Source organism: Cavia porcellus, unplaced genomic scaffold (assembly GCF_034190915.1).
Source record: "Cavia porcellus strain 051 isolate PalLab524CR breed Dunkin Hartley unplaced genomic scaffold, mCavPor4.1 scaffold_28, whole genome shotgun sequence".
Lineage (NCBI taxonomy): Eukaryota > Metazoa > Chordata > Mammalia > Rodentia > Caviidae > Cavia > Cavia porcellus.
This window is the reverse complement of record NW_026947511.1, coordinates 18,357,623-18,377,266: the sequence shown is the minus strand read 5'-3', so window position 1 is coordinate 18,377,266 and position 19,644 is coordinate 18,357,623. Positions and strand designations below refer to the sequence as shown.

The 19,644-nt window shown below is 38.5% G+C and overlaps 1 protein-coding gene across 3 annotated transcripts in view; it reads right to left on the bottom strand.

Moving 5' to 3' along the window:
* Bicc1 (BicC family RNA binding protein 1) overlaps nt 1–14,469 on the bottom strand; it is a 270,554-nt gene extending 256,085 nt beyond the window's left edge. For 2 of the 3 annotated variants that reach the window (XM_063239523.1, XM_063239524.1), the window contains exon 1: nt 14,065–14,469. In XM_063239523.1, the coding sequence (XP_063095593.1) occupies nt 14,065–14,254 (190 nt within the window). In that variant the 5' untranslated portion in view covers nt 14,255–14,469. The remainder of the gene's footprint in view (nt 1–14,064) is intronic. The other variant, XM_063239525.1, reaches the window with a different exon arrangement.
* Nucleotides 14,470–19,644: the final 5,175 nt, after the last annotated feature.

The window sequence follows — 19,644 nt, the reverse complement described above, 5'->3', positions numbered from 1 at the left end:
CCATTGTTAATCTATTATCTTGTTTTGAAGCCCTGTATTTATTTCATTATTCTGTTTTGTTTGTTTCATTATATTTGATGGCATAGGTGGCTATTTCAAAGGTAACAAAATATATTTTGTTAGCCATTATTCATTTCCTATCAGCTTGTTTCCAAGCCCTGTATTGCTTTCATTGTTTTGTTTTGATTGACTTTATTCTATTTTGTTTTATTATATCTGACAGGACAGGCAGCTACTTTGAAAACAACGAGAGGCATTACGGTAGCCATTGCTGATTTCCTATTATCTTGTTTTGAAGTTCTGTTTTGTTTTGATCAGTAGTATTCTGTTCTGTTTTGTTTGATTTTATTATGTCTGATAATATGGGCAGTAACTTTAAAGATAAGAAGATGCATTATGGTAGCCATTGTTGATTTCCTTTTATCTTGTTTTGAAGTCCTGTATCATGTTCTTTGTTATTGTTCTGCTTTGTTTGACTCTATTCGATTTCATTTGGTTTTATTCTCTTCAAAATATAAATAAATAAGATCGTGCCAAAACACTGACTTTGCTTCATATGTTATTTTTAACAAAGAAGCACAGAAAATGATGAAAGGACCACCTCAGAACATGAACAATACATACATTAGTGGTCTTCTGTGGAAAAGTAATGTTCTCAATAATCAATTAAAATAGTTCTGAAAAATATTCAAAATTGGGACATACAGATGTCGTTATGTTTACTTCAGATTTTAATTTGATGAATGTTATCACATTTCCCTGGTATGTCATTCTAGTGGTTTAGCTGCCGGATATAAACCCTGGAAAAAAGAAGTCTGATAACTGGACATGCTGGCAGAGAACGAAATGTGACAGAAGATGGAAGTCAGAGAAACACATGGTATCTGCTATCTAGCACTGGATGTCAACACCAGGAAGTGTCAACTATGGCTTACGCTGAAATCTCTGCTCACGCAGAGAATCCTAAATTAGCCAGTCCCTAGGCCATGGAATCCCAGGTGCTACAGTCTGACCCACAGAATCCAGGGTCTGAAAACCCACTGCATGGTCAGTTGTCTTGTGCACGCTTGCTCCTCCTAAACCAAGGCGCTTCAGCTATCCTCACTCCTCTCCTCACTCACTGCTAGAGCTCCTGTGTGTGAAGCTGCGCGAAACAAAGTCCGACAGCACAATTCACATGCTCACAGCTGAGAGTCTGCCATGAGCTCAAGTCACCTGACTTCTGGTCAACCATTCTACTTCCCAATATATGCAACAGCTTCCCATTGTAGACTGCCTCATTATTCCCTAATAATTTATGAGACAACATCCATAAGGTTGAAAGTTGGCTATTTATACAGAACTCCCTTTACATTAAAATCATAAATATATGTATTTTTGGCTAAATCTCAGTTTCTCTATTCAGAAAAGTGGGTTCTTTCCCCCTAACTCAAAAGAACTCAGTGGTAATCCTAATATAGTGCATGAACTGATATAGAAGACTTCCATTTCTCAGAGTATATTATCTTACTTGAGATTCCTTAAATCATATTTAAACAAGTATTTGGAAGTACTTTATGTAAAGGACAAGATAATCCACTGTTTGAAACTAAATAAATTGAAAAGCTGTATCAAACTTCCAAATTTCAATTTATAATACTAATCCAAATCAGATAGACATAATTTATTCAGCTTTAATCTCATCTGAATTAAATTTTATAAACTCCCATTCAAAATATGATAAAGTACTATCATTAACAGAACATTCTGTATATCCCCTGGACTACAGTGGTGGTAAACCTACAGGACATGTGCCAATGTAGCTTGTTTGTATCACTGAAAAGATTTGCCACCACTGCCCTTGACTAAGGACAAAAAAGACCATCATACGCAGAGAAGGCTTCTGCTTTACTTGTAAGACAGAACCTTTTAATGTTTCTCAAGGCCAAGCACATGCCCTAGCTTTAAGTTTCCATTCCATGAGGTCAATGCTAGGTCCACTAACCCAAAAAGGGACAAAGGTTTCAATCCACACCCATTGTGGGTCATTTATTCTATAAACACAATCCAGCTATTGCACAGCACTGGGCTTAGATGCCGGAGAAAAACATAAGATATATTTGAGAAGTACAGACCATTTAAGGGCACCAATTGTGAGTCAACTTTATAAACATTATCATACAATCTTCATAATAACCCAAGAGAAAGGTATTATTATCCCTGTTTCACAAACAGAGAAAATAAGAAAATTTTACCAAAGTTGATGAATGTCTGCATTCTTACTGAGAATTCTAAGCCACTCTGACATCTACCACCAAGATGCTCCAAATTTCAGTAAGGAATTCAAGAGTTAGTGCAGCCTATTCTGGCTATTCTGAACTCATTCTGAACTCAGAACCACTGTACCTACACACCAAGTGCTTCTAAGAGAAAGCTGGTGTCTAGGCCTACTGATTATTCCAGAAAGAAATAAGGGCTGCAAATTTAAATTTTCATAGCTTTCTTTCTAAAAATTAACACATCCCTGCAGCACATATGTCTCAAGGGCCATTACCAAGAAGCTGAGATGACTGAACAAACATAAACACCAAAAACAAGACCTTTCACATGGCAAATGCTCAAATGCTATTTTCAAAATCATCACATTCTTTAACACACATATTCTTTAAACTTTTTCATCAGAATATAGCTCCACTAGGAAAAATAAAAGCTATCTAATCATGTTTACAATAAGGTGGCACATAACTGGGGGAAAAAGAATTTTCATTCAAACATTTTTTTATTTCTGAAAACTACTTTAAAATACAAAAACAGAGATTTAAATGCTGGTTGAAAAACAATAGCAAATGCTGTATATAAATTCTCAAGGACTATATCTCAAGGCATTAAACACATAAAAATGATGTATTACTGATGACGTTTTCTTTATTAAAAGTTTTCTTCATACTTTTTAAATAATGGTTTAGTAATATGGAGAAACAACCACCTTCAAGAAAGAAAAAATTTCAATTATTCAACCATCTTCAAATGGTGGTAACCTAGCAATGCTTCTCAAAAGTGTAGCCCTGAGACCACCTACATTAAACTTACACAAGATTATTTTCAAAACACATATCTCTACAGCCACTACTAACACTACCCTCAAACCTAAAAAATTTGGACTTTTTGCATAAACTCCAAGTTTTTGTTTTAGCTTTTATTTTTGTTTTTGTTTTTTTGTTACCCAACTGCAGGCTCCCAAGTTTGCCTTTTTAAATAAACCCTATAAGTGGTTTTTATGCACATATATTTTAAGAACTATTGATCTACTGACATGCTGTCAGATAAGCATCACTTAAATTTTTTCAGTAAGGCAAAACAGAACTCTTACTCTACTGGCAACACAATTGCTGCTAATATATCACAACTTCCACCTCAAATAAGTCTGTCATGATCATAAATACAAGAAGAAATATTCTGCAATTTTTTTCTTTTTTCTAACATGAAAATTTTCCTAAAAAATAATTTTGCAAAATTGATCTACAGCTTTAGAAGGTCTGTGCCCCTTGCCCAACAATTTCACTGGTAAAAATTTTTCTGATGAGAACCGCAAACTAAGAACAAAAGGTTTTTAAACAAACGTACTTGGAATGACATTATTAACTAATGCTATATCCTGTGTATATGCGTTGTATACAGTATTACTAGTCCTCACAATACTTATGTTGGAAATGAGGACGCTAAGACTCAGAGAACTATTAATTTGCCCCAGGTCACATAGCTAACATGACAGGACCAAGATCTGAGTCCTGAACATTTTAAGTAGAGATAATAGGCTCTTTTCCATTGTCTGCTCACTGAAAGTGTTCTAAAGTGTTATAACATTTAAGTATAGTACATCAGCTCAAAGGGATTATACAGATACTTCAAACCATGTTTTTCAAGAATCTTCATAAGAGACCACAAATCAATAAAGAAGGAACATAAAATCCCAAGGCAGAACAGAAGTCACACACCCTAGGAACACATTTATCTTGGTTTCACCTGTATTTCAAAAGTTAACATTGTACCTGATTTATATTAGGAACATGTGGGAGTATTTCTTAAAGACTAAGAAAAAATTCTCAAAATGTCATCAGTGATTAGTGCTGGATTTTGGACGTTTGGTTTTTCCTTGTTTTTTTTTTTTTTTTTTTTTTTTTTTTACATCAATCAACTGGCTAATTCTTCAAAAGAATAAACAAAATAGATAACCTTTTAGCTAATCTTACTCAAAAAGGAAATAAATGGTCCAAATCAATGCAATTAGAATTGAAAAAAGTGAAATCACACCCAATGTCAAAATCCATATTACTATAAGCAACTACTTAGCAAACCTGTAAGTCAATAATTGGAGAATTCGGAAGAAATGGATAATTATTACCTTTACATGAATGATCAAAATTGACCCAAGAAGACAGAAAGATCCTAAGTAATCCAAAAACAGACAATGAAATTGAAGCAGTGATTTAAAAAAAAAAAAACTACCAACTAAGAAAAGTTCACCTCCTGATGGATTCTCTGCTGAATTCTGTAAGAACTTTAGGGAAGAACGAATGCCAATACTCCTCAAATTTTTTAATGAAACTGAAAGCAAAGGAGTGCCCCTAAGGTCATTCCTGGAAGCTAGCATTACCCCGATTCCAAACTGAACAAGGAGCCAACCAAAAAAAGATAACTCAGGCCAACCTTTTTAGTGAACATAGATGCAAAAGTCCTCAAAAGATACTGGCAAGTGTAAGGCCACAAATCATCAAAAAGATCATACATCATAACCAAGTAGGCATCCCAGGGATGAAAAGACCATTCAAGATACGCAAATCAATGAATGTAACACATGACACAAACAAAAGCAAAGACAAAAACTGCTTGATCACCTCAATGGGTGGAGCAAAAGGCTTTAACAAAATCCAACATCCATTCATGATAAAAAAAAAAAAAACATGAAAAAAATAGGTATAGAAGAACCTTATCTCAATCTCATAAAAAGCATTAACGACAAACCTATTGCAAACATAATATTAAGTGGGGAAAAACTGAAAGTTTTCCCTATAAAATCAAGAGCAAGACAACTATGTCCACTATTACCATGCTATTCTACCCAGTTCTCAGAACATTAGCCAAAACAATCAGGCAAGAGAAAGAAATAAAAGATATGTACAAAAAGAAGAAGTAAAATTATCATTACTTGTAGACAACATGATCCTCTACAGAGAAGACCCAAAAAATTCTCCCTGAAAGACTCCTAGAGCTAATACCCAAACTCAGTAGCATAGCAGGATACAAAATCAACACATAAATCAATGGTGGTATATACAACAGCAGTGAAGTCACTGAGAAAGATATTAGGAAAATAATACCACTAATAATAGCATCAAGAAAAGCCAAATACTTAGGAATTAAGTTAGCCAAGCAAGTAAAAGACTTCTAGAATGAAAACCACAGTACTATGAAAAGAAGCTAGAAGAAAACATCTGAGAATGGAACTATATCCCCTGTTCCTGGATAGGCAGAACCAATATTGTCAAAATGGCCGTACTTCAAAAACTGATGTACAGGTTTGATGCAATTCCAATCAATATACTAACAGCATTCCTTATAAAATTGGAGAAAAGCAATCCTAAAATTCATATAAATCCAGAAAAGACCCAGTATAGCAAAAGCAATACAGAGCAACAAAAGCAAAGCCAGAAGCATCACAATCCTATATTTCAAGTTACACTCTCAGCTACAGTGATCAAAAGGCCAAGTTACAGCACAAAAACAGGCATGTGAATCAGTGGAATAAAACGGAGGATACAGAAACATCTCCAGGTACATTTAGCCATGTGATTATTGACAAAGGGGCCAAAAACATACACTGGAGGAAAGAGAGCCTTTTTAACAAATAGTGCTAGGAAAACTGTTTCACATTCAGAAAACTGAATCTACATCTTTATTAACCTAAAATCAAAATGGATCAAAGATCTAAATGTTAAAACAGAAACAATCTATTGCAAGATAAAAATAAGTAAAACTCCCGAAGTCATAGGTATATAAAAGGACTTTTGGAATGGAATCCAAATTGCCAAGAAATACCAAGAATCAACAGATAGGATCCCATCAAATTAAGAAGCTTCCACGTAGCAAGGGAAACAATCAACAAAGTAAAAAGGCAACCTACAGAACGGGGGAAAATGTGGGCCTCCTTGGACAGAGGACTAATGTAGAATGTATAAAGAACTTTAAACAATTAGACCCTCACAAAACCGAAAACCCAATCAAAAAATGGGCAACTGCAACGAGTAGACACTTCTCAAAAAAGGTACAAAATGGCCAATAAATACCCGAAAGAAATGGTCACTAGAGAAATGGAAATAAAAACAACACTGAGATTTCACCTCACCCACAAAGAACAGCCATCACCATGAAACCCAAAACAAGTGCTGGCGAGGACTTGGGAGAAAAAGCACCTTTCCATAGTGCTGGTGGGAATGTAGTCTAGTCCAACCACTAGGGCAATCAGTGTGGAGATTCCTCCAAAAACCAAAAACAGAAATTCCTCTTGACCCAGCTACTCCCCTTCTAGGCATCTTTCCAAAGGCTTCATATTTCAGAGATACTTGGATATCCACGTTTATAGCAGAATTCATGATAGTTAAATCTTGGAATCTTTGTCCATCAACAGATAAATGGATAAAGAAAATGTGATGTTTATAAACAATGAAGTACTGCTCTGCTATAAAGAAGGATAAATCATTTGTAGGAAGATGGATGCACCTTGATACCATAATGTTAACTGAAATAAATCAGACACATGAGCTAAAATACAACATGGTTTCTCTTACATTAGAAACTCAAAGCATAAGTAAAGCACAAAAGAAAAGACAGAAAACTGAAAGTGAGACGATATATTTTTTTCAAATGGAAAAGACATCAAGAGGTGAAGGAAGGAGAGAGAGGGGAGAGGAAAAGGATGAAAAAAGGAATTGAGATGTTTTACGTTCACGTACCAACTCCCCATATGGAATGTAATCATTATTTAATGCAAACATAGTAATAAAAATTAAAACTGAAGAGAATAAACAAGTAAACAAAATTTAAAAAGAGGAATAAAATCATTGATTAATTTCCAAATTCTATGTTTAGGCACCATCATCTACGAGAAATACAGTTAAAAGGCTGCAGATGTAGGTCTGAGCTAGAGGATTCGCCTGGCACACGCGAGGCCCTGCATTTTATTCCCAGCACTGAAGAAGAAAAAGAAGAAATACACTTAAAACTCCAAATCAATGCAAATTTCAGACTAGTTTTTGTTTTCACTATAACAGAGAAACTACCTAATAGCCAATAAGTAAGCATTATCTTTTTATATGTCAGATCAAAAATGGGAACATGATTTAACACTTGTTACACACACACACACATATACACATAAATTCATTACCTACATCCTTAATTAATACTTAATAGGAAAATGATGTAAAACCATGTAATATTCACAAAGAATTCTACTGATGACTTTTTAGGTTTTGGACACTGTCCTAAATACTAGACTAAAAAGATTTTAAAAATCAAACATGGTGACTCTCACAGCGTAACAGACGTTTCACGCCAAAATCATTCAACACACTTTAAAAGCTATATAAATTAGTGTTTAAATTTTGTTCTGTCACTCATAGTTTACTAAGCATTTTACATAATCGTAGCTTACTAAGCATTTTACAGAAAGAAATGTGTATACCTGCCATCATCTCACTCATTTTTTTAAATGAGAACTCTATTTTAAAATAGATGGAATAAGTGTAGGATGAGCCAACTGGCATATTTTATTAGCTCATCATTCTGGACAGCTTGAAATAGCAAAACATGGCACAAACTTGAAGAGAATTCTATCACACTGCCTCCAAAATGACTTCATCTTCTGAACAAATTCCAGTTTTGTTGGCTGGATTAGAAGGACCAACCAAGGCTTCTATGAAAAGCCAAAAGTGGAGAAGTTTGAACTATACTGAATGAGTCAGTTCCCAAAAGGGAGGACACAAGAAGATATCTCAGAGCAATAAAAAATAAAATGAGTGTTTGTATTGTATGCAATTTTTGATGAACAAAACACTAGACATGTACAAAACAATAAAGACAAAAAAGCTAGTTCCGGGGCTACACAGCTTGCAGTGCCTGGCATCCACAAAAGGAGTAACAGTAACAAGATGAGAACAACTTTAGATGATCAAAATCATTACCTCTTTGGGGATTTAGGTTTACTCTTGGATTGTGCTAAGGAGGAAAGTCTGCCTACATAAAATTATTACCAAACAATCTAAGTTTCTAGGATTATCGATGCAATCCAAATCCCTGATCAGGTAAGCTGTGGCTTTAATCACACTTGGAATCTGGGTTACAACAGTCCTCTGCTTTGCCTGCTTGGAGGAAACCAAGAATTGAATCACTCAGCGTCCAGTCTAACAATCTTGTTCCTCATCTACTTCAACTAGATAAGGTGGGAAAGAAGCCACATCCTCTTGCAACAAATAATGGCTACAGAAACACAGATGGAACTTTCCAAAGACAAGAATTTCCAGGCTGAAGATGATGAAGGTGACAAGGTGACTTCTTGAAGTTCCTGAGCAGCTACTGAAGTATGGGCCACTTTGCCTCAGACTTCTTGTTAGGCGGAAGATAAACTCCAAGAGTTTCACTTGGCTACAGCCAAATACATTCCTGCCTGTAAATGTCATCAATACAACAAACCTCTCTAGCTACGGTGGAACTTAACAAACAATGATCACAGAGACGTCTGGGGAGTGTGTGTACAATTACTGAGAACGGTTGAGTGTGAAGTACATCTGCACAAGCTCTTACAGAGGGCAGAGCATGAGCCCCGGTCGCAGCCAGTCTCAGGAAAGTCCCTCAACCCTTCACTGCCAAGCCACACAACCCCTGATGTGTCTTCCCAATCAGTCACGGAGCAATCTTACCTTCAGTTCTGCTCTGGCTGAACTTTAATTGCCCTAATGAATTTTTTAAGGAAATCTTTCACTAAAAAAAATCAAACACTCTTCTCCCCCAAAAAAGGACTCAGATGCACTTTTTAAGAAATCACGTTATCTGCTAAGTGTTTGCTTTCTAGAATTCTGAAATTATCCATCCTATGGAATAACGCTGATGCTGCTGCTGCTCTAATGTTTGCTAAGCATCAAGTGCCTGGCCCTGGAATAAGCACTTCACATGCATTCTCTTATTCAGTGCTCACATCATCACCTTCAGGTGATATTATATTCCCCAGTTTACAGGTGAGCAAACAGAACATGTTAGCTCACGTTAACATAAAACATTTACTTCTTAAAAGCCTCACTTTAGATACCAGTGAATGACTTAAGCCCAGAGAAACACATAAGTATAAGACTTTAGAATAACTGATTTAATAAAAATATTGCAATGGAATGACTCAGGACCATTCAAAGAATAAAAAGTACTCAAAGCAAGTACAAGTACAAATAAAGAGGGTCAGAAGCCCTCTCATCATGAGCAAAACCTACATTTCCACAGTCATATCTAGTAAAGTTTTATTCAAGTTACCTCTCAAAGTCTAATTCACTCAAAACATCTCCCAGGAAGGCCAACAATAGTGTTTAAATAGCTGTGAAAGTCCACTAATCATAGAAACATTATATCCACTTTCCAATAAACTTGATTTTCATTTTCAATGTATTTTCCTTCTACATTATGGTTTACAATGAATTATCACAATTAATCCACCCACTTCACACTCCCTATGGGGCCCACACTGTGGTATTTTACTTGTAACTGTTGCAGTCACTTCAATATGTAAGAACTTCTATTAACACTCATATTTAGAAATAGGGCTATCTATAGTAAATTTTCTCAATCTTCTTATTCAAAGGGAACACGAAGATTCAAATGTAGATCTGGATCAGAGTCCTACACGGTGAACCATTAAGCTTCATAAAGTTGTTTGATTTGCTCATAGTGTCTGATACCCTTGATCAAGCATTAGCTTTAAAAAGCTCAATTCACTTAGTTTACTCTTTATTTCCACTACTCCTTTATTTTCAAATATTTTTGCTTCATGTTTTTTCTCTCCCACAGCCATATCTAAAAAGTATTGCCTTTACCACATAAGACAAACTCCATTAAAGTTTGTTGAATTGAAGAGATAACATGATTGCTATGCATACTTTTTATTAATGATGTATGACGACCTCTGCTTTGGTGACTAGTTCTGCAACTCAGGCAAGCACCAGTAAATGATCCAAGTTCTGCCTGGCACTGTAAAAATGTAACATGTTTTCTAAAGTCCTCTGCAGCAGTATGACAAAGCCCACCAGATGTCAGTCTCCCTTCATGTTAAACAGACCATCTTTCCCCACCTACACTTCTTCCTTTGTTTGTGTCTAAATCTGATGCTAAAATTCTTAATTTTATGCCATATATATGTGTGTATATATATATATATATATATATATATATATAAGCTTTTGATGCAAAAAAAATTAATACAGGAGTCCTGTGTTTATGTCTTAGTACTGTTGCAACCACCGAGATTATCTCAGGCTCTCTTCACTCAACTATTTCCTACTTTCTCCCATACTTTCTTCCGTAACTTGTTCTCTTGTTTTTCCATATCATAACTCACATTTAAATGATTTAAATGAAATAACACTATTATCTCACATAAAGCATGAAATCTGAATTTTGAAACTCAGTACTTTAAAGTTTAAAATCATTTTATCACTAAAACAAAATGCTGTCCATGGTATTTATTCCAAGGCTGACAAAAGACTTTAGAAACCTAAACTTAAAAATAAATTCCCATTTAAAAAATCATTGACTAAAATCAATAACTGTCAAAGTCCAACAAAAATGTCAGACAGTATACATGTTTTGTTCTGAGACAGTTATTAAACAAACAAAGAAAGAAAGAAAGAGAAAAAGAAAACTCAGGCAAAAATAGTGATTTTGCCCCACACTTTTGGTCTGGTGGTTTTTATGTTATATACCAATTATTTTAAGATTCAGTGAGCATCCAAGAATGGTATTTTATTTCTCCGACTGCTACTCTACTGCCCATATTTTAACCTCATTGAATTTTTGGTCCATTGCGTAGAAGAATTTCTCTACTAATAAAAATACAACCCATTAAAGATTAACTTGCCCCTAGCACAGTCTCTCTGAAAACAAATTCCAAGCATTATAATCACCAATTTGCACTCTTAATACTTAAGGACAACTATCTTATTGTTCTGATTTAAACTGGAAAACTACATCTGATATTTTAAAACTACTATAAAAAGATAAATCTCTAATCCAAGATAAATCTCTAATCCAAATTCACAATAATTACAAACCCAACCAACTACATCTTTACTTGATCTTTTTCAAATGAAGTTTTCTACCCAAAAATATCTACCAATATTAGAAAACCTGTTGATTTATCAGACTTACTACCTTGCTTTTTATCTACTCTACTTCTGTAATTGTGAACTTGCAAAATCCTTCTGTTCCCCAACCATTTATTAAGTATATGTCATATCTCGTAAGTCATGGTAGGAGCTAGAAATCACCTGAACCTCTGATGTAATACTTTAATAATGGGATGAGAGTGATGGCACATGCCTGCAATCCCAGCACTCAGGAGGCAGAGGTAAGGAGGATCGCCACAAATTCAAGGTCAGCCTAGGCTACATAATAAGTTCAAGGCCAGCCTAGGCTGTAAGCGAAACTTGTCTCAAAAAAAAATTAATAATACAAGAAAATGGTATTTGTGAAGCTATTATTTACCAACACTGTCACAAGTGTTAGCTTATTAAGAAGTATCTCTCTTTCCATGCAAATAAAACTCTAAGAAAAAGTGTCCAATATTAGCCCTATGTTGCTAATAGGACTATTTGCTAATAGAGGGGAAAACTTCAGGGCAAGGCAAGACTCAGGCACTTTCCCCAAGGTCCCATGGAGATAGGAAACCAGCTCTGCCTGACTGCAATACTCATTTTTTGTGTGATCACCTAGTATTAAGCATCAAGGCACATTATTACATTTGATTTGGAAAACTAGTGTCATTCTTTGAAACATGGTAGTTTTGAGCAATTTGATACTGGAAAACATGCATCCTAAAATGACCTGGCATCCTGTGCACTGCGTCCGATTGTCAAACGCGTTCAAAGCTTACTTTCACACAAGGAGTAATCCATTTACAGATGATCATGGAAAGTTAAAACTACTGTGCCCAACACTAATTGAACATTTCACTACATACAGACTACTGAAGAAGTGCTAACTCTAGTAAGACTTTCTATACAAGAAACTTAACTTTAAAACCGCAAAGCAATTTTCCAATCACTGGATTTGAGAATTTCCTACCTACAGAATAGCCTCCAAATTTTAAAAATGTTTCATTCATATTTCATTGTATTCAAAATGAAAATGTGTTAATTTTAAAAAGAACTTCTAAAGTACAGGTTATACCTATAGTGGCTTCAGTCATTACACCGACAGGGTTTGCTGTCATTAAATGTGCATGGATAAAGACGACGTGACATTTCACAATCCTATTTTTTAAAAAAAGATCATTAATCCTTCACATCACTCCAAACTCATGTAGAAAAACAAACTGGAAACCTGCCGAAAAAGAAGAGTATGTTATCTTACCCAGTTCAATTCCTTTTCTAACATACATTTTTGCATGCTCTATAATCAGAAACCGGCAAAAAGAAGCCTGGAATAAATAAATAAAATTAGTTACAAAAATGCAACACGGGCTTTAGTTTTCAAATCCGTTTTTGCAATACTTTTATTTGAAAAGTTTATCACAGATGTAATTCTCCTAGAAGTTGCATAACTTGGGGGGAAAATAGAGACAGGACAACCATTAGGGGTGTTTATCAATAAAAATAAACAACAAGGGAGACAAATTTGTAACATATCCAAAAACGCTTGCCAAACACTCCTGCTATTTGTTTCGTTTCCACCGAGTTATTGTTTTGGAAAACATGTTGTTCTTTCTTAAAATAACCTGCGTAATTGTTTTAAAACGCCACTGCATTTCCATAGAGGGCTAACTTGCTCCCATATTGCAATATATTGACTGATAAAGTCAAAATAAGCTATGCAGAAAGCCACGAAACTAAAACAATTTTGGAAAGCTCCAGTCCTCAAGTGATAAAAGGGCACCAGCTACTGAATGAATCTTCACCACCTCCCTTAGTGAGATCAGCTTGGCCCTCTGCACAAACCTTCAGAATGACAGTCATTCAAACTACCACATTTCAAAACTTCCATGGATGTGGGAAATGAGCCACGCAGATGGCCACAGGTAGGCTGGTAATTAACATTTTTAAGGAAGGTGAGAATGACCTTGGAGGTTTTAGCGTTCACTCCAATTGTCAGATTATAAATCACACTGTGTTTCCAGTCCAATGTGGTCAAAGCTTTCCTGCCAGGGGAAAGTCCCCGAGAAACTCTGAAGAGTTTACAGGAAAAAGAAAAAAGATCCCAAATTATGAAAGACAAAGACATCACCGCTCAAGAAGACTTTCATGAACCGAATGTGACTCAAGACGTATTTCATTCTCTTGTCAAGGGATGAACACACACTGTCCTCAAACACGGCAGCAGCGCCCAGCACCGGGCTGCCCGCCCCACCCGGCCCTCGGCTGCAGGGGGTGGGGAGCTCGCTCTTAAGCCTTGACATCTGCTGAGCGTTTCCCAATGGCCAGACCAGGCCCCTCAGCTGGAGGAAGTAGATCCTGACAAGCAGTGAGAGAGAGACGGACAGAGCGCCAGAGCTGGAGCCCGAGAGTCCAGGGAGTGGGCGTCTGCCGCGTCCCGATGACACAGCTCGGGAGTCCGGGCTCCAGGCGGCATCTCAGAGTCTAAATCTGAACCGGGCGCCCGGCACAAACTCTGGGCCTCCAGCGCCCCAGCAGTGCCGGAGCGCGGAGGGGGCGGAGGGTGGGGTCCCGCCAAGTCCCCACGCCCGGGGTCCTCGCTGCTCCGCCGCGCAGGGCCGGCGCGGGCGCCGGGGAGGAGGGCTCCCCCGTGGGGAGCCGCGACGCGCGACATGCCTACCTTGTAACATGGCTTCAAGTTTCTTTCTGTCCACGCGGAAGCGCTCCTCGCTCCACTCGGGGCAGTGCAGGGGCGCCCCGGCGCCCAGGTCGTCCTCCGAGCCGGGCACGGGCGAGTCGGTGCTGCGCTCGCTGTTGGAGCCCGGGTCGGACTGCGCCGCCAGGTAGCCGGGCTCGCCCTGGGCGGCCATGGTGGGCGCGCAGCCCTCGCGCTCCGCGTGCGCCGCCGCCGCCAACGCCAACGCCGCTCGCCCGCCGGGCCGCGCTGGCTCCCCGCGCCGCGACGCTAGCTCTGCCCCCCGCGGCCGCCGACGCCGCCGCCGCCACGGAGCCCCCGGCGCATCCCAGCCCCGGGCGCCGCCCCCGCCGCCCGCCTCGGGTCGCGGCCCCGGTCCGGCCGGCAGAGCCCGCGCCGAATGAGCGCGCCGGGCCGCCCGCGCCTCCATCCGCAGGGCCCCGGCCCCCTCCCGCCGCGCCCCCGCAGCCGCGCGCTCATTGGCCCGGGCGGCCCACGGGGAGCCGGGCGGACGCGGGCGGGCCTGGCCCTCGCTCACACGCGCGCGCACACTCACCACGTACACACCGCCGGTCCGCGCCTACGCTCCCGCGGTCTGTTCTACTCAGGGACACTCCTGGCCCTTCAGACGCCGGCCAAGTTCAAGCACAGCACGCTGTTGAATGCGCAAGTAATGCTTCACCTATGTATGCATCCCTTACACGTTACCACTTTTCCGCGCTTAAATGGACAAATTCCACCCCCTTAACCATTTTCACAAGTCGCCTCCAAACGTAAGACACGTGTCAGAGATCCAGCGCAGCTTACTCTTGGGGTGCACACAAGGCCTCTTCTATTTACACAGCTGCTCTGCACCCTAGAACTCAGCCTGGTCTGTCCCACAAGTTGGGAACCAGAGGACAGAGAAGAGAAGGCTTGGAGAGAAGAGCCCTTTTCCGCACACATCAGATGGGCAATTTGCTTGTGACGCATACCTCCACTAAAAGGTTCCACACAGACCCCTGAGACTCAGTAGGACAAGAAAGAGGCTGTCTCTTGTTAAGGTGCAGGAAGGGTTTGGGAAAAGAGTTGCGTATTTGCTTTCCTTGAACAGGAAAGAGTCACTTCATTTGTGATTCTCAAGAAATGGACTAGCGATGGCATAGAAGAAGGGCACAAAAAGGATTTAAAAAGCTGGAGGATGGCAATGCTGGTAGTGAGCTGGCCAGATTAGCATCCTGGTCTGGCTGTGTGGTTAGACACTTGAGGGTTGCTGTTCTCAGCCTCTCAGAGATGATGGCGAGGCCTCTGGTCTTCACCGCAGGGCCAGCCTTCCAACTGCCTGTCTTGTACTCTGGTAGGGGGAGCACCAGGGAAGAGAAGGCTCACTAGCACCAGATACGCCAAGCCTCTTGAAATTCTTTTTCCATATTCACGTTTTATGCCCTCTTTCGCTTTATGATCAAAATCGCAATTTTGTTGTCCTTAGTGGTGGTGGTTTAATTCGTGGGAGGAATATGGAGGCAGCCATCTGCCACTGTGCCACACAGGGTAGTTTACTAGCTTATATGTGGCACAAATCATATCACTGGCATGAGCCTGTGAATAATCATGTAATATGCTTGAGGCAAATCAAACTTTTTATAGGCCCAGTGCTTAGTTAGCAAGAATTGACTCCATGTTGGGTACCATGCTGTAATTACAGACAAGAAAACTAAGACTATGAGAAGGCAAACTGACGTGACCTAATGGGGCAGGAAGCAAAGGCACTTCTGTGTGTGTGATACATAATCTCCATAAAATCCTTCCGTGAGCAGAGAACACTCCTGCTCAAAGGGACCTCCAGATGAACCTTAGAAGGTACATGGTTTAACTGCCCTCACCACCGTGTGTTTCTTATCTAAATATTAATTTCTGTCACTGATACTCTAAAAGACACTAGTTTCACATCAATAAGGCCCACTGCCTTCCACTGGCAATGTTTACCATATTTTTCTGACAAAAACAATACTTTTATAGGGGCCTGGCTTTGTTCTGGGCTGTGTGGTTAGGCCCAAGGAATACTGGACAAAGACAGATACACTCCCTGTGCTCCTGGAGTTGACATTCAAATGAGAACAAAAAAAAAACTGACCCCTAAAATTAATAAGAGACTTATAAAGTTGTTGCTATAATACTATAAAAAGGAGATGCAAGGTATGAATGAGAAAAGCCAGTAATGAAGTAACCCGATTGAGTCAGAGGTCAGTGAAGCTTATCAGAAAAAATGACTCTGGAACTCAAGAAGTTTTAAAAGACAGGAAGGAGCATCATCCCATTGTTTGTGCCTCATAACATCCCTGAAGATAGGTAGCTATGACCATTGTCATCACTTCACACCAGAGGAAACCGAGGCACAGAAGGTAGAATAACTTACCCACGGTCACCCAGCAACATTGTGCAAGCAGAAATTGAACTCAAGCAATCTCCCTTGAAAATTAGACTTTAGGTGTTTTACGCTTAGCTGGTAAACTACGCAGTTCTCAGAAGATTAGCATACGCAGAGAGTCTAAGCAAAAAAGATAATTAGGTTGGAGGAAGGATCATGAAGTCATCAGGCAGGTAGAGGATGAGGTGCTATTGAGAACCCCAAGAAGAAATGTCAAGGAGACAATTGTTATGTGGGTCTGGAGTTCAGTAACATGTTGGCAGAGAGGGAAAAATGTGTTTTTTATTTGCTTATAAGTGATAATTCTAGCCATATGCAAAGGTAAAACTGCAGAAGGAGAAGAAAGAAAAAAAGAGAGAGAACTAAGGAAAGGACCTTTTTTAAAAAATCCCAACAGTTAGGTCTGGGAGTTTAGCTCAGCAGCATAAATTCCTGCTTGGCAAATGCAAAATTGTGAGTTCAATCCCCAGTACCAAAAAATAAAAAAGATTTTATAATTCCAACAGTTAATGGTAAAGTGGAACACAGCATAGGGCTGGGGATTTAGCTCAATGGCACAAGCACCTGCCTGGATGAGGTAGTGAGTTCAATCCCTTGTAAACACACACACACACACACACACACACACACACACATACAGCATAATGTGGAAAAAAAGACAAGTTTTGTCATGTAAATCACAGAAAAGACTTTCAAAAATGAAAATATGATCATCTCTGTACAATTAAGAAGATCACCATTTTCTTTTATGGAGGTCACTTGACTTCAGCAAGAAAGCCATAGTGGAAGCATTAAGGAGTAAGATATAAGCTAATGAAATAAGGAGCAAAGTCACCTCTTAGGAGGTGTTTGGCCTCGAAGAAGAGGAGAGTTCATTAGCTAACAAATCATGTGGATAGGAAAGAGTTGTTTGTTCTTTATTAGTTGACAGTTTTTTGAGGTTTGAGCATGTAGAAAAATGACTTGAAAACATCCAGTTGATCAAAATTGGATGTTCAAAAAAAAAAGAAGAAAAGAAACTACAGAACTTTTAGAGCATAAACAAAATAGATTTCATGACATAAGCAGGGAGAAACAGCTCATTGGGTGAATAGATAGGTACAAATATAGACCAGTTTATACATTTCATTTCTAGAACACAAGAACTCCCATCTTATGGCTTTTATTTTCCCAAAAGAATAAAAGTCAAGAATATCTGCTAAAAGTGTGGGAGAAAGAGAGCTCTCAAGGATTTGAGGAAAAAATAGATTTTGTTTGCTTGGCATTTGAGGGCTTTTTGATTGGCCTTTTGTTGCTGTAAAAGAACGAATTGGCACTGTCAAGAGTCTAATTGATGTTGATAAATTTAACAAGATTAAACTGCTTGCCCTGTGATTTTCTCCAACAGTGTTCAGTTTCATGGTTGTAGGACAGAGAAAACACAAGAGGAATCCTGCCAAATGGATGCAGCAGCAGAGACCAGAAGACAATGCATAATGGAAAATAATTTCCAACGTAGACGTTTATACCCAGCCAAACTATCAACCAAACATGAAATTAAAATTTATCCTTAGGTATAAGACATCGCAAAGAACTTATCATTCTTATACCTTATCTAATGTATATATTATAGGTTACATACCACCAAAAATGAGAGACAAGATAAAAACATACAGAAGGAGGCTCCATGATGCAGATCCACACCTTCCCACAAGCCAGCCACTGTGCAGTCTGGGAAACCAGAAGAGCATGCCATGACCCCTCTCACGGTAGCAACTGGCTGATTTGGAGGACTCAGGGTGAGATGATAGCAACTGAGGTGAAAGGAGCAGCTTGATGCTATATTGTTTGGTTGACCTTGCAGACCTGGGGCTAATGGTCTGGGCATCTACTTGGACAGTGTGTATTGTGCCAACTGTAGGGGATTTCCTCCCATCTTATTTTTGAAATCCAATTTTTGTTCCCTTTTACTGTTTGGTTTTGTTTATGTGACTAAGCAACTACTTTGAAGATAGCAATGTGCAGTATCACAATCACTGTTAAATTCTTACCATCATGTTTTGAAAATCTATATATGGCTGGGAATTTTTTGTTCTTTGACATTTTACTTTTGTTGTTTTTTAGGTTTGTTTGCTTCTTGATTTATCTGTTTTTTTTTCTTTTTTATCTTTAAAATAAAATAAAAGATGAACACATACAATAGGGAAAGCAAAAGATCTGACATATATTTAAAACAAAGGGACTCCTTAGGATGATAGTGCAAGAAGAATTCAAATTGGAATAGCTCAGAAGTCTCATGGTTGAGATTGATGATATTAAATACAATTCTCAAAGTATGTGAACATATTCAGAGGAGACTGAGATAGTTAGTGAGGACTTCGGGATTAAATTAGTGATTAAATAGGCTAAGCATATTGCTAACACCAGCATGCTTGTCTAGCGGTTCCATCCCTAGCACTGTAAAATAAAAAATAATAGATGGCCAGCAATTGGATCATAGAAAACTATGCCACCCAGAAAATGACAGTTGTTAACTCCAAATATAAAGCAAAGTCAAAATAATCATTGGCAATATAGCTGAGCTATAGTGATTATTTATATAATTATGATAATGTAAACTATGAATATTGATCAACCTACATAATCCAACTAGATTATACTGAGCAGTAAACATGTGTGGAGCTTTCTGTGTGGAGGAGGTCAGTGGTTTAAGAAATCATATCCCTAAGGGAGTATCAATACATAATGCTAAAACTCTTTAAAAATCAAAAGTAGCAATACGCACATATTATTTGGAGATATAGAATCAACCAAAAATTTTGGAAGTGCTTGCCTGTGGAAACAGGAAATGGGTAGAAGGCATACGATACTTTTGTTTTTTATATCAGTCTTCCAAGACAATTTGATTCTTTAAGCCATATGAGTGCATAACTTTAATTTTAGAAGAGAAGTAAAATAACACATGCTTATTGAAGTGGAAATAAATAGCAAAATCTTGAATTCATGAGTTGTGTGCTTTTTCCACAAAAACTGAACCAGAGTTTCAATAGTAATTGATTTTTTTCATGGAGTATATGTACTTTGTTTTTATCTTTCCATTTCATTCAAGAAAAAGCATTTTTCAATCCAGAGTATAGGAACAAGTCAAATGCTAACTAACCAATTATGTAGATTATTTT